The 22,269-nt window shown below is 37.0% G+C and overlaps 1 protein-coding gene across 1 annotated transcript in view; it reads left to right on the top strand.

The window, feature by feature from the left end:
• pde4a (phosphodiesterase 4A, cAMP-specific) overlaps positions 1-22,269 on the top strand; it is a 640,523-nt gene that overhangs the window by 36,894 nt on the left and 581,360 nt on the right. The window contains exon 2 of the mRNA XM_039772684.1: positions 18,784-19,065. Within this exon, the coding sequence (XP_039628618.1) occupies positions 19,024-19,065 (42 nt within the window). The 5' untranslated portion in view covers positions 18,784-19,023. The remainder of the gene's footprint in view (positions 1-18,783; positions 19,066-22,269) is intronic.

The following is a 22,269-nucleotide window of genomic DNA, read 5'->3' as shown; positions in this document are numbered from 1 at the left end:
TAATATAAAAGATAAAACTAATAGTGCTGGAGAGCGTGAGAGTGAGACACGTATGTAATCAATATGAGATTGCATTTTATGATGAGGAGAAAACAAAGAGAACTCCTTTAATGATAAAGTTAACAAAAACTATGGACTAAATGTTTGCATAGAGAGACCGAGGAGTGGAGTGTATGCCAGAGCTACAGAGAATGGGGATGTGTACACTGAACCAAAATCTGAGAAAATATGAATGAGATACATAAAGCTTTTTTTTTTTTTTTAGACCTACAGATCAGATAGAGTGATGACATATAAGCACATATCTCTTCTGCTTTCAAAACATGATCTACTCTAAAAATGATGTGTGAAAGCATTACTGGTAATTGAGAGGTGACAGGTTCAAACAGAAAGAGAGTGAGTTTTTGGTTGTGGTACTGAAGTGGACCATGTTTTAGTTTATTTCCTCCTTGTCAGTTTTCTTGAATAATCAAACCTTTTTAGGACTTGAGTAGTATTTTGTTTTTCTAATAAGACTTGAAAGAACTCTGTTTATGCAATCCACATTCACAAAAGTCAAAACTCTTTAGTTCTTTGTGGCTGAAATTGGACCAGAATGCAGGCTTTCATCACAAAGCTTGGAAATACCTGCGACTGAAGTTGAACTCTCACCACTCGAAAAAGCACTTTACTTTTAAGGTGTGCTGCCACAAAATTCAAGGTTGAAAATTTTCTCTGAAAGCTTTTGTCCTTTGTCTTGCACTGAAAATTACAAATTCTTGGACGAAGTGATCCTGTTGCTGTGTAGTAATTTATTACTGATCCTTTGTTATGTGGCTTTAATATGGTCCTCAACAAGCACACTTTTTAACTGAACTTGTAACACACACTTAAAAATTGAAACATAAATTATTGGGCTTACTACACTAATACTGTTTAGGGCTGCCATTTGCATTCAAAACAGCCTCGATTCTTCATAGCATGGATTTCACGAGATTCCTCTGAGATTCTGGTCCATGCTGATATGATTATATCACACAATTTCTGCAGGTCTGTCAGCTGAATATTTATGCTGTGAATCTTCCACTCTACCACATCCCCAAAGGTGTTCATCTGGATTATATCCAATGACTGTGAAGGCCACTGACATATTCATGAAACCAGTGTGAGATGACTTTTCCTTTGTGACATGGTGCATTATCATACTAGAAGTAACCATTAGAAGATAAGTAAATTGTTGTTGTGAAGTCATGCCACATGGTCAGCAACAATATTCAAATATTCCTTTTGAGCATTGTTATACCATTCTGAATAAACTCTAGAGACTGTTGTGCATTAAAATCCCAGGAGCTCAACAGTTAAAGTAATACTTAAAGCAGCCTGTCTGTCACCTGCATTCACGCCACAGTTGAAATCACTGAGATCAAAAATGTTCCCCCCATCTTCAGCTCCTAAACTGTATCTACATAGTTTAATGCATTGCTTGGCTGCCCCATAATTGGCTGATTAGATAAGTGCATGGATGCGGTGTTCCTAATAATTTACTCATTGAGTGTATATTACACTAAGCAGTCACTGAAGGTTTAATAATATATATATATATATATAACATATTAAATATGATGTTGATATTAAAGAAGAGAATTCTTTCTGTTCTTTTTAAATGCATTTTGGCAAGGGCACTGACATTGTTTTTCAGTAGTGAGATTAATCTATAGGATGCTTAAGATGTTTTTATTCCTTAGGAAAAAGCAGTAATAGATGTCCTGGCATCATATTTCTGCTTTAGGTTTTCTTTCCTAGTGTCTTTAAACATACCTAACATTTGACTTGTTCTGATACCATTTTGTGTAAGGATTCCTCTGTCAATATGTGTAGGAAGTTAATTTTAATATGAACTTTGATTTTATGTTTTGCTTAGCTTTTTTTTTGTTGTTGACATTTTGGTATTGATATTTTTAGCTCCAGCTGTTCCACAACCCTGCTCTGGATCAGTGGATTTGGAAGATAGATGGATGGATGGATGTTCATTCTTTTTCTATATGCCTAATTTTCACTTTGCGTTCATGGAAAGACAAATATAATAGCATTACCTTTTTTGACCAGGCCTGCCTCTGAAAATTTTATTAATATTTATGAATTGAGCACTATTTAAACACAATCACAAGATTATAATTCAGAGCAAAGTATCCCCAGTACAAAAATGCAAGCAGAAATGGTGATGAAGAAATTAATCAATATTATGTGTCTAGATGATGTGAGTAATAGGGTAACAATTAAGTGTTACTTGTTAAATGCAGCTTAATGTGAAAGATAAGGCAAAGCTGAATAAGTCAAAGTAGAGTGGTGTTTAGAAAGAATTTTAGAAGGATAATCTCAAACTTTTTTTTTTTTTCTTTCTCATTTTCCTGGTTTCTAGAATTCATGTTCATATAGGTGAAGAACACAATCTTCAACTTCACACACTAAACCTGATTGTTTCCCCTGGTCACATATTTTGCAGCAGCATTTTGAAATTGCTTGTGCTTTCATAAATTTATTCCGCTCATTATTTTATTTAGTGCAACTTACAAATCACATTAGTACGATTATTTGTATCATTTTATAGCTGGAACACTGGCCATTTTTTGTGAATTTGTCAGTTTAACTCTGAGTCACTGGTGGGTATTGAATCAGAAACCTGGTTTACTGCCTTGTCCAGGGCAGCTCTATGGATTATTATTCTTTACAGTGTTCTTGAAACACTGACTCATACATTAAACTCTCTTTTTAATATGATCCTCCATCCATTTATTAAATTAACTTTTTTAGTAAGTGACACCATGCACCCGTCTAACTCCAATAGGTACAGGGCAGATAACAGTTCTGACAGGAACAGCAGCCAGTTTCAGAGGCTGTCTTCAATCAGTTATTTATTATGTGTAATTACATTGAGTAAAATGTTAACATCTCAAAGCACCTCAGGTAACAAGATAAAGCAGGACAGTTTATGTTAAAAATTCAACAGAAAAGTTAAGGTTTAAGATCTTCTGGTCAGTTGTCTTGTTGTCCCTCGTACCAAGTGCAAGACTAAGGGGGACAGGGCTTTTACAGCTGCTGCTCCTCACCTGTGGAACTCTTTACCTCATCACATTAAGGAGTCGTCTACAACTGAACTGTTCAAAACGAGATTAAAGACTCATTTCTATTCACTTGCATTCCGTGACCTTCAGTGATACTGATGGTTTCCTCATTGTGATTATGTAACATTACTTCTATTTACTATTTATTTTATTTATGTTCATTTATTTTATTTCTATTTATGTTATTTGTGTTAATTGTATGTTTTTCTTTTATTCTATTATTGTAAAGCACTTTGGCCACAGCATTCCTACGTTGTTTTAAATGTGCTATATAAATTAAGTTGACAAGGCAATGGAAACACTGAAATGTCATGTATTGAATGTAAGAATTCCTGCCATAAAATGCAATAAAGAAAAAGAAGATATTTAGTTTAGGTTTGTGTGTTGGGTAGAGGGCATTACAGATGTTCTGTCTCATAAAGTTTCCAAAGACAATGAATTGTTTGTACCCAGAAGTGTAGCTTTATTCTTCCTGACTGACTTGCTGCACTCATTAAGTTGATACCTTAGGGTTTTTCAGAGGTATCTAAAATTTTGAGCAAAAGGTTCCAGTTTCTTTTAAAATTAATCTTGAAACCGCAAAGTGCAAATCCGCTTTCTGTGATGACTGTAAGAGTTTTTAATGTTAAGTGTTATGCAGAGCACACTACATAGTGCTAAGATTTAGAATATATTCATTCAGATGAGGAATGCAACATCATTTTTTTTTTTAATCTTTTGCTCATGTGCTTCAGTGTTCATGCAGTAATGAGAAACATGACTTATCAGTGAGTGTTACATTATTAAGCTGAAGCACTAACAATACGCGGCCTTCTTTTGATTAATTTACGCTTTCGTGATACATTTTCCTTACAGCAAGGTATGTGTGTATCTTGTCTTTTTTGCCTTTTCTATCAGCAGTTTTTTCTCATCATTTTAGCTGCTTGGTTACCTAGCAACATCCCTCCAGGTGGCATACAGATCATTCAGTTTGTTTTTTTTTTTCTTTCTCATTCAAAGATGAATTCCCCATATATGGCATTTGCATTAGAGAAAAAAAGGCTCCAACTTTTTATGAATCTGAAAAATAGACAGCAATGGTAGTCTTTCTCATCATCAACATTGTTATACATTCACACTACTAAATAGGTACATTACCTAAATGGAGATGATCTACAGTACATGTGAGCTTGCAGAAGTGAGAGATGAAAAAGGAGTTGACGCATTGTTTGCTTTTCCACTTATGTACTTTTTAAAGCTTTTGGGTGAGGGGTATTTTAATTTTAGTTGGCAGCAGTGTCTGAAATAGGTTTACATTTTGGTCATTGTCTTCTTTTTATTTCAATGAACTATTATTTTTGAGCCGCTTACAGTGTGCTGAAATGCTGTTATTATATATATCTTCTTTCTTTCCAGTCAGCTCACCAGTCAAGGTTAGTGAATTCATGCATTCTCAGCCATGATGACAACAGCTCTTGCTAGCCACACCTTTCCTGAGTAGTGGTTGATTTTCCACAAAAGTCTACCTCTTAACTTGTTTTATAAATTCCTTCTATTCATGGGCTTTCCGCTACTTTACTGGGTTTCCTACTGTCAATATATTTTACTTACATCCAGCTACCACCCTGGCCTTATTGTATTTTCCTTATTTGACAGCTTCATGTACTATTGCTGTACATCACTTGGTCCTAGAATAGCTACCATGACAGGCACCAACCAACATTTGGACACTGATTCTTTCAGTCAATTCCACTACTGTGGTTTAAACAGGGACAGTCCAGTACCTGGGAGAAGCCAACTGGAGGTTAATGAAAAATGTATCTTGCATTAAGATATCTGCAAACCATTCCCATGATGCTTCCACTATGTATTTGGGTCTTCTGTATCTGTTCCTGGACCTCTGATAAGGTAACCAGACTGTAGAGTCAATCATTTACCTTTGACACATGCTACCATTGCAATAGGTCCTCGTATCAACATACCTGTGTTTGAATGTTTTGTTATGCAAATCCATGAATAGCACACACACTTACAGGTTCAGTAATAAATCATTACTTATACTCATTTAAGGATTGTCTTGTCATCCAGTCACACTTTTCCTATTTGTCATCTGCATTGTGTACTCCTGTTGGAATACAGAATCAGGAGATGGTATGTTTTCAAGTGGTAAGCCACTATGTGGAAACTCCACAATAGCAGGTACCAGTGCCAACACTGTGTATTACTGATATTCTTCCTGATATTTTTCGTTTTCTTGTAAAAGTTCAAGCACCGTTTCAGGTATAGACATCACAACAACGTCTTGTTCCCTGGCCTGCCTGCATGTTTTTTTTTTTTTTCTCAGTGAGCATGATGACTCTTGGGTTCTCTTGGCCTATGGTGCTTGTAAACCTTATGAATATTGTCCGAATATACCTGGTCTGAGTGAAGTTAAGTTGTTTACTTGAGTTTGACAAGGACCATAATATGAACCTAACTGTTGAATATTCCTGCACTACCAGTTAGCCAAGGATAGCTATACTCGGTACACGATGCCCCTGACATAATTACTATAACAATAACTGACATATAAAAACCCATCCACCTTGACAAGGTCACAGTTTATGAAAGGATTGACAGCACCATCTTATCTTTTAAACTTCATAGAGGCATGCTGTGTAGGTTTCTCTTCAGATTCCGCCTGTTTAGAAATGATTTTTTAATTGCTGCCTTTATTTATAATGTCTGCTTTTATTACACAGAATTTTGTGTGTCTGATTCCTGTTAAATTTACTGTATAACAGAAATATTTATTATGCAGCAAAATGTGTTTCACCTGTTATCTGTCACTTGCATTTATTGTCTTTGCAAATCGGGTCACAAAATAATCAAATCTATTAGATATTTTCTGATTGATTATTCTAACTTGGCTGTTGTCTGTCTGATGATGTACTGAACAATCAGTACTTTTAAATGTCATTTTTCTTGACAGACTTTTCACATCAGAACATTTTAAAATCTCAATTACATTTTGATCACAAGCATAACCATTAGGTGATATTGCGTACTGTCTTTGGCGTCTTCTTGTCAATGCAGTACTTATGATGTGCATCTCTGGTAAGTAGTTCAGTGCTCTGTGAATGGTTGATCCAGTTTACTGATATTTTTAAATTAGTCTTTGGAAATTATTGATTATGCCTGAACTTCTGCACTTCCCTCATGTTTTTGATGTTTTGTAGTGATCAGCATTAAGGCTCATACAAAAACTAAGCATGTTCATCTTACTGCTAATAACTACTGCATCTAACTTTTGGATTTTCTTTTTTAACATAGATAAATGAGAATAATTAGATGAGGCTTGCCAAGCACAGTATTGTAGTACAAGTTAAGGTAATATGTACAGTATGTGTGTGATAGGAGCTTTAAAAATACAATTGGTATAAATGGTGCTGATACCTAATTTTTACAGTTTAGCAGCTTTTTCTACATTGTATTCTAAAGCTGTCAGATCTTTTATGTATAAGAAAAAAATGTGCTTTTCGCTAGCAGATGAATGAGAATCTTGTCATAAGTAGTTGCTGTATTAGCCAGGGATGATAGGGCATAACCAACACCATCTCTTTTGTAAAGAAAAGAAAGAAAGATGTAACTGTAGATATAAGCTTTAAGCCAGTGTTAAAAATGACACTTAATGAATACTTAATTGACAGCAACTACTGAGCAGGTATACTGGCCTTTAAAATATCATCATTATGTTATTAAAGATTGATATTTATCATCTTTAATTTTTCAGACATAAAACTAATTAGGACATTTAACCAAAGTATATATACTGTAATATAATATAATATACATAGGAGAAGTGGTATGGTCTTTGGTGAACTCTCCTTTTGCACATTCTTTGTTTCACATCAACCCCCCAGACTGTGAAAGCACTTTATTGTTGTGGCTTGATTGACGCTCTTTTAGTTTCTTTCTTGAAAGAGAAAAAATAAGGATTCCATTTCAGGCATGCTGGGATTATTGATTTTCAAAGTCAATGGCAAAATAGGCACCTGGAGTTTTGTCCTTTCTCTTTTTCTTTCTCCCCGATTAACAATCCACATCTACCTTTTCAGAAGGTGACTTTTGAAGTGAAGACCAGGCATCTGTAGTTCTCAACCTCCTTTCTAGAATGTAACACATGGGACTCAAGCAAGCTGTGACTGTGTAGGAATATCATAATGTCCGTGTAGGAGGTCATATTTTTCTTTCCTAGACCTCTCAAGGTGGCACGGTGGCGCAGTGGAGCGTTCGCTTCCCGGGTCCTCCCTGCGTGGCGTTTGCATGTTCTCCCCCGTGTCTGTGTGGGTTTCCTCCCACAGTCCAAAGACATACAGGTTAGGTGCATTGGTGATTCTAAATTGTCCCTAGTGTGTACTTGGTGTGTGGGTGTGCCCAGTGGTGGGCTGGCGCCCTCCCCGGGGTTCGATTCCTGCCTTACGCCCTGTGCTGGCTGGGATTGGCTCCAGCAGACCCCCATGACCCTGTTGTTAGGATATAGTGGGTTGGATGATGGATGGATGGATAGACCGCTCAATGTTGAGGATTGATAGAACCTTACTACTTAACATTTGAAACAAAGTAACCAGTGACTTATGAACTGGGACACAGTTTTCCTCCAAGGTATGTAAGATCAAGTTGACAAAACACAAGTCCTTGGAACAAGTTTAGGATATGTGATTATAATTAGCATGGACACCTTGTATTACTTTTTTCTCTTTTTTATTTGGTGTAAACTGTAAAAAGTTGTGACGTTTTTTATTTGGTTTGTCATAGCATGAAAATCTTTATAGGTAACCAGGGGAAGAAGTAACAATTTAGTTTAGTTGCTTTATTTTATTATCTGTCACAAAGTCATTCAAATATTTTTTTCATGCTTATCCTCAGTAAAGCATTCATATAATATATACATTTAATTCCATGACACACATTTCACTAAAAAACATAAATGACTCACTCACTAACAGCAATTGATAAAATATATATTGTTCACATTCAATACGTAGTATTTTACATTCGTAGACAGAGTAAAATGTAGCAAACTATTGGGGTTGAATATTATTTTGAAACATTGTAGCATATCCATTTCTTTTTCTTAAAATAAGCAAATTTTGTATTAATAGTCTTTCATGTAGACAGACATTGGTTTACTTTAACAGCTGTGCACACCATCCGTTCAATAATATAGCTGAAAAACACAAGGAAAAAGTAGATACATCACCATAATGCTGATTGAAAGCAAAAAAAAATCAGAATACCCAACTGCTTGAGAGTATTTAGCTTCACTGAGCACCTGCTTAGAAATCATTTTGACTTGAATAACTACAGAAAAACCTGCCTCTGTCTGTAAACATTTCCTGGAATTTGTTCTGAAAGTTGTATTTTTTAGGCAAATAGTCTGGTACTGTTATTTTTGTGATACACAGCATGGATAGCAGATAACAGATGCCATGGTACTCCTATGGTGCATGTGAAGAAACATTTATTTAACACCCTTTTCCAAGGCAAATTTGGAATTTGAGATATAGTTGGCACAGGCAGGTGAAGTGACTTGCTCATGGTCACACAGTATCAGGATTTAGCCCACAGACATACCTCTGTGTTTGTAGTCTAAAGCCTTAACCACACTGCCTGCTTTTGAAAGTTGAATGTTACTTCATGCAGTTAAAAAAGGAGGGTTTGAAACAAAACATTTCATTTGTTTTTCGTTCAGAGTCCTCTGTTGTGTGCCACATTGTTGGGAATTATATAAGCTAGGAAGTATGTGACTGGAATTGTGGGGAGAAACGGTGATTAACTTGTACATAGTGAAAAGACCACTCTAAATGCTGCCCTTGTATGTGGAGTTTTAATGAAGAAGTTGGTTAAAAAGAAAAGGTTAAAATGAGCAAAAGGTTGGAATCACTCAGAAATCCAAATCCTATGTCTATGTTCTTTGGACCATGTTAACCATGTGTTTAATGAAGCAGCCAGCTTGGGACCTGTAAGGCATCTTTTTCTCACACTACACTGATGTCCTTCTCCTCTAATGCAGTTGTGCATCTGGAACTCCTAGATAGATAGATAGATACTTTATTAATCCCAAGGGGAAATTCACATAATCCAGCAGCAGCATACTGATACAAAAAATAATATTCAATTAAAGAGTGATAACAATGCAGGTAAAAACAGACAATAACTGAATAATGTTAACGTTTACCCCCTGGGTGGAATTGAAGAGTCGCATAGTGTGGGGTCTCCTCAGTCTGTCAGTGGAGCAGGACAGTAATAGCAGTCTGTTGCTGAAGCTGCTCCTGTGCCTGGAGATGACACTGTTAAGTGGATGCATTGGAGTCTCCATGATTGACAGGAGTTTGCTCAGCGCCCGTCGCTCTGCTACAGATGTTAAACTGTCCAGCTTCATTCCTACAATAGAGCCTGCCTTCCTCACCAGTTTGTCCAGGTGTGAGGCGTCCTTCTTCTTTATGCTGCCTCCACAGCACACCACCACATAGAAGAGGGCACTATCCACAACTGTCTGGTAGAACATCTACAGCATCTTATTGCAGATGTTGAAGGACGCCAACCTTCTAAGGAAGTATAGTCAGCTCTGTCCTTTCTTACACAGAGCATCAGTATTGGCAGTCCAATCCAATTTATCATCTAGCTGCACTCCCAGGTATTTATAGGTCTGTACCCTCTGCACAGTCACCTCTGATGATCACGGGGTCTATTAGGGGCCTGGTCCTTCTAAAATCCACCACCACCTCCTTGGTTTTGCTGGTGTTCAGGTGTAAGTGGTTTGAGTCGCACCATTTAACAAAGTCCTTGATTAACTTCCTATACTCTTCCTCCTGCCCACTCCTGATACAGCCCATGATAGCAGTCTCGTCAGCGAACTTTTGCACGTGGCAGGACTCCGAATCGTATTGGAAGTCTGAACAGGACCGGAGAAAGTACAGTCCCCTGCGGCGCTCCTGTGTTGCTGACCACAATGTCAGACCTAGTTAGATCCTGTCTATCATCTCTCTATCCTGCCGTCTCATAAGACGGTAGTGGGCACCTTTGTGTGAATTTTCAGCTTTTTGGCAAATTGTCACATTGAATAACCTTTATTTTCCAAAATACTAATAGACTGATGTGTTCTTTGAGAAAGCTGTTTAGTTTTGGCCATTTGTTAACCCAGAATTTAACTTTATGAATGCCAGTACCTGGCAACCCAAGGAAAGGCAATTTACTTGCTTTATTCAGCAGAATTACAGGATTAGTGCTAACTTAATTATAAATTTTCTTTATAAACTTCAAAATCATTTGATCAATTAAAGATTAGCTAAGAGAGTTTACCATTAGGACACTGGAGTAATAGTGGCTGAAACTATGCTTTGCAGTCATACTGTATGTGAATAATAAATTACAAAACCGTGATTTCAAGAAATTGAAGCCATTTGCAACATTAATGTCTTGGCTCTATTTTTAAAATCAATTTAATGTTACTATGATAAAGAATAGTATTTATTTCTGTCAAAAACATGAACCTTTCTGGGTGAACTCTTGTATGTGGTAACCAGATTTCAAGGTTGGACCCTTCAGTGATTTGACACCTATAAGGAGGACCAAGTTTATGAAGCAGATGATGATAATCTTTTACATGAATTAAGTGCTATAACTCATTCTGAATGTAGGTTCATGTGCCTAATTATCCTGCTGGACTAGTGTGCTGTAGGGCTTGGTGATGAACTTGCACAGGACTGTTTCCTGTCTTGTGGCCAGTGTTGGCAGGATGGACTTTGACCACCTAAGACTGCTAATTAGGATTAGGATTAGGATGGTTTGAAAATCTTATGTTCTGTTTGGCTAGGTTGTAGGCACCAAAACCCAGATTGCAACAAATCAGAAGCATGAAAGTTTTTAAACATTTTATGTACTATTGTGCTGTATTTTTCTTTTATCTTGTAGAGAAAAGCCAAGCAAAATGACACCTTTTATTGGCTAACTAAAAAGATTACAATATGCAAGCTTTAAAGGCAACTTAGATTTTTTTTTTAAGAATAAATATAAAAATGTATCTCAGACCACCACATGTGGTTAAATCTTTAACGTTGCAACGGTGTCTTGGTGCTTTCTTGTCCAAAGTGTTTCAGTCCTATGACAATTAAGTGGACCTCTAAGTTTTCTGAGCCACAGAGTAATGGATTTAAGATCTTTACTCATTGTACATATTGCTTTTAAAGCAGTAGATGTTAATTTGTGAGGTTCTCCCAGATTAATTTATACCATAGAGACTGCTGCCTGCAAAGCTAGCAAGACTGATGCAACTGGCTTCCTATCCTTTTTAGAATCATAATGATAAAATAAAATGCTTATCTTCTTACCCCAAATAAACCATTTAGACTTGTAAGCGCCTATCAATCCACAGTTATGGTCTAAATAATTCTAATCAACGGGTAACTCCCACTGCTGGCAACAAGCACGTGTCTTAAAGATCATCCTCATGTGTACGATCTGCTGCCCATCAAGCACACTTGCAGCTCATGGCAGCTGCCTACTTGTTTTATATTTGGCCTGCTGCCCCTAGTGGCTCCTAATTATTTGTTGTTTTCATCCCCCTAAAGCGTTTATAAGTCATATGTAAAGCAATCATTTGATTTATCACAGACTGTCTATATATAAAAAAAAAATCCTATATTTTACTTTTATGCATTTTAATCGATATCCTATAAAGTCCCTGTAGTAAACAGTCACAGTTCAGCAAAACAATGATTCTACTGTAGTATCAAGAAGACATACACAAATGTACAGTGTATTTGTTTTATTTTCTATTTGAATCATCCCGGTTTAAGAAGACGCATTATAAATCAGAGGTGTCAAACTCAGTTCAGTAAGTGTAGTGTGTTGTTCCAGCCTTTTACTTAATTAGAAATTGGTTAATGCGTTTAATGACATCTGGCATTTTAAATAATAATAATACATTTTATTTATGTTGCTTCTTTCCCATTAGATGGCTAATTTGTGTCTGCAGTTTCAGATATTAAAGATAGTGCAGGATTTATTTCTCTGTAAGCGTAAGACAATGTGTATGTGTATTGGAGTTATAGTTATTAAATGTAGGAGTTTAGTAAGGCTCTTTACCAATGTTTCAAAGTGTGATCATAAAGGACTCTTGTGGCTGCAGGTTCATATTGCGTTCAGTTTCACAAACAATGACTCATTTTACCTCTTATTAATTTAATTAGATTTTTTTTTAACTTCTGCATTTTGAAAAGAGCAGTAGTGTGAGGTTAATATTCATAACAAATTTAGAAATTGTCACATTTTTGCTACAATTTTAGCCTCTTGACTTTTGTCAATTTTCTATTTATTCGCCTGTTTTTTCTGGGGTGATGTTGCTTCCTTAATTGTAGCCAAATAATGACACTCAACAATTGAGGAGGTAGACTCTACATCAAACAGCACAGAAAGTTGAAGGACTTAACACCAGAAATTATAAACTGGGTTTAGTAGATTTTATTGGAAAGTAGCATGAATTTATGCATAATTACAATAAGATCATTTAATTTATCTTGGCTTTTAAAATTTTTTTATCATTCTCATTATCCATCATCCGTCTGATTTTTATTCAGCTTTTTGGACTATTAAATCTGTTATTTCCTAATGGGCAAGTTAGTGGGTCCGATAAGAAGCTTTCAGCTTCTGGCATCTTGGCTTTGAAGGTTTTTATCATCATTATCATTATCTTATTTTTATTTGGCTTTTTCAGGTGTTTGGGCTGTTTTAAGCTGTTATTTTCTAATGATCAAGTTAGTGGGTCTGACACTGAAGTAGCTTTAGACTTGGTTGGTAATTAGTTGCCATTGTTATGATGCAATTAAAGGAGTAAAACAAAGACATTTGAGTCCAAAGTACTTTGTAAACCACAAACACACTTGTTTGTGTCTTCAGAACAGTGTGAAAGATTACCTATCTGACCAGATGCTTTTTTTTCACTGCTCAAAAAAAAAAAAAAGATCAAGAGGTAATTACGTGTTTTTTCCTTGCATCTCAAATCAATACTTGGACAGTACGATCAAGGGCTTTGCACTTTCTTACACAGTTGCTGCTAGCTGATGATGTGTTTCAGTTCAGCTTCCATGCCAACATTATTTTTACCAATATTCCCCATGAGTCATTAGCAAAGTACAGTTTTTATTGACCTCCTGGAGGTAGTAGCAAATAAGAGAATGAAGACAAAACTGACTGCCATTATAAACAACTTGTTGTGCTACCGTCTTAAGACTGGTCACCTCATCGTTTAATGTTTGCAGTGCATATGTCCTTGTTATGCTATTTGGTATGGGAATCGTAAAAGCAGTGTTAATGTTTAATATGTGTTATCGATTGGGATGACAGAGACTTAGCAACTGGATGGACCTAAAGACAGACACACAGATGGTTATCATTTTTTTAAGGTGGATGCTGCATCTCCTCTCTCTGACACATGAGCATTTTCAGCCAACAAATTATTCAGCAGAAGTGTTTGATGAAACACTACTAGGACAATTGTTATTTATTTAACGCTGAGTGTCTGTAAAAACACCTGATTGACCCCTTGGGACAAATTAAGTTTTGTCTCTCTCTCTCTATCTAATATCTAATACTACCTTTCACATCTATCTGTCTGTCCTTCCCTTCCTGCCTGTCTCTTTTCTTTCTTGTCTGTCCGTCTGTCTGTGCATTCTTTAAATGTGCCTCAACAGTCAACCTTTCAAGGCCATGGAGTTTTCTGTTTTCAACTTTGGTAATGAACATAATGAAAAACTGAGTCAGCCCAGCATTTGTATACAGTATCTGAATTTAAGCACAAAGTAATGTTTATAGCTTAATTATTTCAATGACTGCATCTGTATGGAAGCACCTGTTTCCTTTAAGTTGCCAACTGCTTGTAGTCTCCTTATTCACAATCTGTAGTAAATCATAATTGAGCAGCTGAACACTGAACTCTCAGATTAGTTTAAGTTGTGGTATAAGAACAAGATGCTTTGTCTGTAAACTATTAAATTAGATAATCAATAGTCATTAACACAAGTTTTAGAATTGCTGTTTCCTGTTCATAACCTCTGCTCCTTAGGGACAAGCTGACAGAGACGGGAGTAGATTCATACCTGGTGGCGTGGATCGTGGACTATCTCACAGACAGACCTCAGTATGTGCGTCTCGGGAACTGCAGGTCTGACATTGTGGTCAGCAGCACAGGAGCGCCGCAGGGGACTGGACTTTCTCTGGTCCTGTTCAGCCAACATACATCAGACTTCCAATACAACTCGGAGTCCTGCCACGTGCAAACGTTCGCTGACGACACTGCTATGGTGGGCTGCATCAGGAGTGGGCAGAAGGAAGAGTATAGGAACCTAATCAAGGACAAGGAATGGTGCGACTCAAACCGCCCACACCTGAACACTAGCAAAAGCAAGGAACTGGTGGTGGTTTTTAGGAGGCCCTGGCCCCTCATGGACCCCGTGATCATCAGAGGTGACTGTGCAGAGGGTGCAGACCTATAAATACCTGGGAGTACAGCTGGATGATAAGTTGGACTGGACTGCCAATACTGATGCTCTGTGCAAGAGAGGACAGAGCCGACTATACTTCCTTAGAAGGCTGGTATCCTTCAACATCTGCAATAAGATGCTACAGATGTTCTATCAGACAGTTGTGGCGAGCGCCCTCTTCTACGCGGTGGTGTGCTGGGGAGGCAGCATAAAGAAGAGGGACGCCCCACGTCTGGACAAACTGGTGAGGAAGGCAGGATCTATTGTAGGCACAGAGCTGAACATTTTGACATCCGTGGCAGAGCGACGGGCGCTGAGCAGACTCCTGTTAATCATGGAGAATCCACTGCATCCACTGAACAGGATCATCTCCAGACAGAGGAGCAGCTTCAGCGACAGACTGCTGTCACCGTCCTGCTCCACTGACAGACTGAGGAGACCCCACACTATGCGACTCTTCAGTTCCACTCTGGGGGACTAAACGTTAACACTACACAAGATTATAGACTGTTATACCTGCCTCACACTCTCCACCTTGCATTTTTTAACTTGCACTGTGCTTTTATCGCAATTTAATTAATATTGTTTTTATCAGTATGCTACTGCTGGAGTATGTAAATTTCCCCTTGGGATTAATAAAGTATCGATCTATCTAGCTATCTGATCTGCTGTTTTCAAATGATGTACTCTTTGAGTTGTTGTTTGATGTGAAAGTTCAAAAATGAGTTTACTATAACTGAAAGCGTCTTACCATTATGAAGAAGGGAAAAAAACCCGGCTGTATTGTTTTACTGATTTCTCAATTGTGTAGTAGTATAGAGAGCCACTACTGGTTTGTTAATAGTATATAAAGTATTGCAGTGACACGTGAGCTCTTAGACCTTGTGACAGATTAGGGACGCTCTCGCTCCCTTGAACCCTTAGACCACACGTCAGACACTAGGTAAAAGTCCAAAGATGAATATTTATTATAATAATAAATTGTACAAAGCACACTCCTCTCCACACTTCTCATAAATAATAATCAAATCAATTCTCCAATAATCAAATCACAATCCTCCACTCCCAGACGCTTAGCTACCCTGCCTCCCAACTCGGCTCGTCTGTCTGGGATTTCCCAGAGTCTGTTATAGTCCTTGACCCGTAAGTGTTTGTCCCTCAGTCCATGTGACTTTCTGTCACTTCCGGGTCAGGTAAAAACTCCTTTTCTTCATCCCGGAGGCACGTCATTTTTTCTGTCCATGTTACTGGGATGTACTTCCGGGGTGTAGGGAAAATAGTCCCTGGGCCTCCCTGCAGTGACTCCTGGCGGCCCCCATGGCATCCAGCAGGGCTGTGCATTTAAAGTCCACTGTTCATAATTCCCTGCTGGCATTCGGGGCATCTCCATGCTGCAAGGAGGGCTCCATCTGGTGGCCTGGGGGTATTGGCAGGGATGAACAGCTGGCCATGTACCACAACCTATAGAGTGAAGAGTCTGCTGATTTATTAGTGAACCCAATTTAAAACAGAATAGAGTGTTAATTAGACAGTTTAGTGAAAAATGAATACTGTATTTCTGAATTTTTATATATGGGTTGTACATTTTTTATTTTTTTGCAGTAAATCTGAGGTGTGTGGGTTTTATAAAGAAGTGGCTTATCAAAGTACTTGTAAATGCAATTCTGATTCTCTTTGCAATAAAATCTTACCAGATGTTCTGTACAACATTCCATCTGAGGCAGCACATGTCCACTATCCTTTATCTTCAATTCAAAGTCAGAAAAGCTCTGAAAAACCAAAACTTTTTTTTTTTTTCATTCTAGGTTCGCATTTTTTGCGCATTGAAGATCGGGCAATTTTTCACTTATTTTGTTTTTGTCAGCATTTTTCAAATGAAAAGGCTGAGTGACTAATTCTATCCTTATCCTTATAAATAATTGCCATCAAAACCAAAATAACACTGGTAGTTCTGATAAGTTGTATAAATAAATGAAACTGAAATGCTTTGTTGAGTAAAATGGCAATGTTGTCAAAGAATTCATTTGAAGATTTGAGGCTGCTACTTTTTGTTTATTACCAAAAAAAAAAAAAGTTACAAAACAAATGTCTCAAAGATAGGATTAGTGGTTTTAGGTCAGGATCAGAAGACAATCGACGTGAAGTAGAGGTGCATGTACAGAGATTATTTTCACATCATGTTGTTACACTGTGGACCCTGAGCTTCGCAGTTTCGTCTATCTGTATACTTGTATATGGTTGAGATGACAATAAAGTTCACTTTGACTTTGACTTGACTTGACTTTGAGAGAAAGAACTGTGCACACATTAGATGATTTAAAAGCACTTTGCCTTTCAGGTACAGCAAAAACACTGGTCTTTAAAGTATAATTTAAAGTATAGACATGAAAGCTGTTCCACTGGAAAACTGGTGTGGTTTTTTTTTTTTTTAAATAGACAAGAGAAAAGATGTAATCAAATGGTGAAAAGAATCAAAATCCTAAAAATCCAGCACACCATTAACAAATTCTCAAATGCTACCATGCATCGAAACCAGAGAAAACTTTCTGAAAACTTATTTAATCTGAGCAAAAGAATGATTGACAGAAAAAGTTTGGAATCCACCAACATGGATAGGGACTCCATTTTTCAACAATCTTTTAAGCCTGTCTTGTCGTTTATAAAGGTTATGACATCGAGGACATAACCCAAACAATAGGAGAAGCTTCCTAACAACAGTAGCACAAATAGCGATGATCGTGAAACAACAAAAATTGTGGCAAAAATGTTCCAAGTAAATGTATAGAATCAAAGCTAAGTTGCTACTTCACAAACTAAATGTAAAATGAGGTTGTAGAAAAAAACTTAAGGAACTCGCAAAAAGGTGGTGGATTTCATATAGAAAATTAAAAAAATAAAAATAAAACTGGAAATAACAAAAGTAAAGTTTTCTGTAGATTAGAACAGTTGCAATGAGAACAGACCATTCAGCCCAACAATGCTGGTCAATCCTATCCACCAGTACATTATACAAACTTAGTAACAGTAAAAGAGTAAATTTAGCACTGGTGATTTTGCTTTGTACCTCCTGTACCCTGTCAGTTTCTTTATTCAATCTTTTTACTGTGGTCATTTACCAAAATAATGAAAAGCATTTTATTTTTCACACACAATCAATGCCATTCTTCAACTTTTGGTTATTCAAGAATATGGATCTTGGTTTTACATGTCTTTTGAAGCATGGTGCCACATTTATAGCCCAGTGCCCTCTTCATTTCACTGTGGTGTTGGGATCCACACGCAGACCACAGGGTAGGTGCCCCTCTGCTGGCCTAACCAACACCTCACAGCTTCAGGTTGCGGAGCAGGAGGTAAAAACTCCTTCAAACACTTTTCTGAGCGGTAACATTATGTCACTTATCTTAGCCAGGTGTCAATGTGGAGGATTCAAAAATAAGCCTCAAGTTTTTCAGGCACATTTTTGAATGGTGCACATGCTGTGTATTTCCTATATCTAAGAGGAAATATTTGCTTAGCACAGTGTTTTACACTTGCTTGTGTTTAAATGATTGTTTATATTTTTCAACTAAAAGAGATGTGTCGTCTGACACAAGAAGCACTTTAAAATGAAAACCCATTAACACAAGGCAGTCAGCCCAAATGGTATAAGAGACTTCATGTAAATGAAATTGCACTTGAAGGAATAGTTCAATCCAAAATTAAAAATTGCAGTTATTTCCTTATCCTGAGGAAAAAAAAAATATTACTGGTAGAAATCTATTGTTTTCAGTCTTCTTTAGTGTTTCATTATTTTGTACATGAGAATCCTAAGGTAGGTTATCAAACTCAATGTTCCATGGCTGAATGCTGTGAGTAGAATGGCAAAATCTCTTAAGCAGCAACTTCAAAGCCAAGTCATTCAGCACTGTTAACAAATGAGAAGTTGGAAGTGCAGAAAACAGATTTGCTGCCTTATTGTTTATGGAGGACTTCAATTGCTTATTCAGAGGGGCCCAAATGCCAGATAGCCTTGTATTTGATTTTGTTTATTTTTAATCTACAATAATAACCTCATTTTACAAATACTGTAAATAGAATGATTTTTGTTTGTCATTTAAAAAGCATGGTTCACTTTCTTCTGAGTTGTTCCATTGTTCTCATTCTTTTTTTTTTTTTTTTTTTTTTTTTTGTTTTTTTTTTAGGAGCAGAAAGCATAGGAAGACCCAAATGAATCCTTTCCATCGTGGATAATAAGAGACGTTTTAAATCCATGAAGGTTCACAATACTGCAGTTTTACAGAAGCTCCCAGGCTTTCTCTAAAAAATGAAATCATAAAGACACAATGGGTTGTTGCATGTAACTGTTACCTGGCAGTTGTCCTGGGGAGTTCCGTTCATTTCACATCAGCATTTCTCTAGAGTTAATTTTAAAAGCCCCAGCCATGAAGAAAAGTAGAAGTGTACTGGCTGTGCCTGTAGAAGAGGTAAGTACTGAAAAAATACTTCTGAGTTTTTATTTCTGGGACCTGGAAAATCTGTATATGAACCCTTTATACCTGAAAGAAAAAAATATTAGAATGACAATTGACACTAGGTTTCAAAAGGATTGGTTTTCAGTCTTTAAAGCATCCTTATATCTCTGTGCCTTTTTAGTGCATTGTTGACAATATGATGTTTATTATTTCCGGGTATGTAGTCAACAAAGAACCTAGTTATGGGTCCAAAATGTTTGGAATAAAGAACGGTACCTGAAGACACCTTCAGCTGAATACAACAGGTAAATTTTTTCAAGTCATTGTATTAGCAATAATATGGCCATTGGCATAGCTGTGGATCATTCTTACTAATTCAAATGCTATTCCTTCAGAATGATTTCTATAAAATGGATGAAAAAACTTTTAGAACTTTTAAAATTAAATGTAATTCAAGAAATAACCATACTTTTCTTTTAAAAATGGAAAAAAGTTAATAAAGCATCAAATACCATGAAAATGGGGCTGAAGCTCATACCAAAATAGGCACCCCTACCAATCCATTATGAATCACAATCCGGCTTACAGAGCTTATACAAAAGTATTCACTGAAATGTGTTTTGTTGTGTGTGATATAAAATGGTTAGAACTTGTGGAACGAGCCCCGGACACAGACAGGCAGACAACGTTTTGTCACCCAACACACACATCTTTATTTACACTATTTATTGTTTTACTTTAGTGCACAACCCAGTGCCTCTACACCAAACCCCAAAGTCCAGGCCTCTCCTTCCAGTGCCTGCCTTCTTCGGGCCGCCTCCACTCTTCTCCAGCAAGACTTCGTCCACTCCTCGCCCGATTCCAGTCCTCGAATGAAAGGAGGCGGCCCCTTTTATACAAGCCTGGATGGGCTCCAGGTGCTTCCCGACACTCCTCCGCGGACACTCCCCTGTGTGGCGGAAGTGCCGGCTGCGCACCCGGAAGCCCTCCGGGTGTCCCCAGTCTTCTTCCCCCAGCACTTCCTGGTGTGGCGGAAGTGCTGAGGTCCAGGGCTCTCCTGGCACTGGGGTGCCCCCTGGTGGTGACCGCGGGCCCCCGCAGGGTTGAGCTTCCAAGCTCTGCACCCGTGGTCCCCAGTGTAACCAGGGCAGTCGCCCCCTCGTGGTCTGGAGGAGGCGCAAGCCCTCCTCTGGTCCTCCTGCGCGTCCTGGCTGGGTACCACCCCCAGCCGTCTGCCACAAACTTTATTTTGTCCTCAAGGGGAAATTTTGGCAAATTTAGGTTTTGTTATGTAATTGGGATTTTGGCCATTGATTAGCTTGAATACCTGATGTCAAAGTGAAATCAACATTCTACCCATTTATTTTTGTAAGTTTTTAAAGAATTAAAAACAGACTACAGCTAATTATAAAGGATAACTTCCTTTAGTCAATAACTGATTATGTAACTTCTATGTAAACAAATGAAATTATGAATATGTTTGGATCAGTTTCTACCATCTTTACACATCTGGGCAATACAGTGTTTTCCCATATTCCTTTGCAGTTTTGCTCATGCCTATGGTAGGCTTGCTTCAGGATTTCTCTGTATTTTGCTGTATCACTTTTAGATAGATAGATAGATAGACCTTCAAAATTCATAATTCCTCTAGGTTCAGTTTCCAAGAAACAGTTTTGCTCATACACAGTACCTAGCTCTGAAGTCAAAAAGTTGATTTTAATCTTAAACATGGTGGTACATGCCTTAAGCAATAGTCAGTGTTCATATTGCTTCATAGGAAAGGCATTTGTTTTTTATTTATCATAGCCTATACAATTATATATACACTTTGACAGTTACAAAAGTAACTTCTACTAACCTGCGATGGACTGGTACCCTGTCCAGGGTTTGCTACTACCTTGTGCCTTATGCCAGCTGGGATAGACTCCAGCACTCCCAGTGACCTTGTTTAGGACTAAGCGGGTTAGAAAATGACTGACAGAGATGAATACAGTACTGTTGATAGATTGTTTGTTTGTTTTACTAGGCAGATTTTCATATACTCTGTGTTTGTGTGTGTGTGTGTGTGTGTATATATAATATATATATATATATATATATATATATATATATATATATATTATATTTATTTATTTATTTATTTATTTATTTATTTTATTTATTTATTTTTTTTTGGATGTACAACTATTTGGGTTTGTTTTACTTAATTGTTCAGTTTTTGTTCCCTTCATTTGTAATTACATTTTATTTTGCTGTAAACTATAGTTTTCACATTGTACAGATCTATGATTACAGTTTTTAAATCTGAAATGTTCTGTTAAATGTTCATTTTGTGATATAGCACATTTTTTTGTATGCAGTGCAAGCCTACTAAGAAATGCCGAGTCATGAGTTTGGTCTTTTACTCTCAAGAATGAGGAAGCAAATTGCTTTTTCCTTGAGGTGGCTTGTGTGGTACTAGAGCACTCTCTACAGTAAATACTGGAAATAGCACAATGAACTTTTCTTTCATTTTTCCTTTTGCAGATGTGTAGAGAGCCATTCTTCATTGCTATGCCCTGTGATACCTAGTGCATATACAGTATGTGAAAATGGTGCCATCTGCTGGTATAAAAATGTATCATTTTTTTTCTTTTTCTAAATAAACCTCTGTCAGAAAGTGTCAGACTCACATGGTTATATAATATCTTCAGCAATTCTAAAAAGAAAGGATTTTGAATTAAAGATGGATATTTATTTGCCTAAATGTTACACAATATTTACATTTTTCTATTTAGTATTACATTAATAATACACTACCTGTTTTTGTCAATGCCAAAAGTGTATTTTGAAATGAATGCATTGGTTCTAATTAAATGTCCCTGAACTGGTTGTTAATGTCTTGTACTGCAGTATATGTTTTACCAATGTGCTGGAGACCTGTTGCCTCCAGCACTAATGGCATACAGTAAAAGTCGATGGTAGGATAAAGATATTCTTTTATTTTAATGTTAGATAACAAAACTCATAACTTTTAGAAGTGCTAGTGTCAAAACTCTAGATCAATGTCATATCAATGGTTTGTACTAAATCTACTCTGATGAGCTTAAGATTTTCATCCGCACTCAATAGAATACAACTTAATATCATAGTACATTAAAAGTGTTTTGTAAACAAACATTTTTACATGTGTGCAGTCAGATTCTTAATGTCATTCAGTATTTTAAGTTTATATTT

This window comes from Polypterus senegalus, chromosome 12, assembly GCF_016835505.1.
Source record: "Polypterus senegalus isolate Bchr_013 chromosome 12, ASM1683550v1, whole genome shotgun sequence".
Classification (NCBI taxonomy): domain Eukaryota; kingdom Metazoa; phylum Chordata; class Cladistia; order Polypteriformes; family Polypteridae; genus Polypterus; species Polypterus senegalus.
Note: the sequence above shows the minus strand (reverse complement) of the source record. Positions and strands in the feature narration are given on the sequence as shown.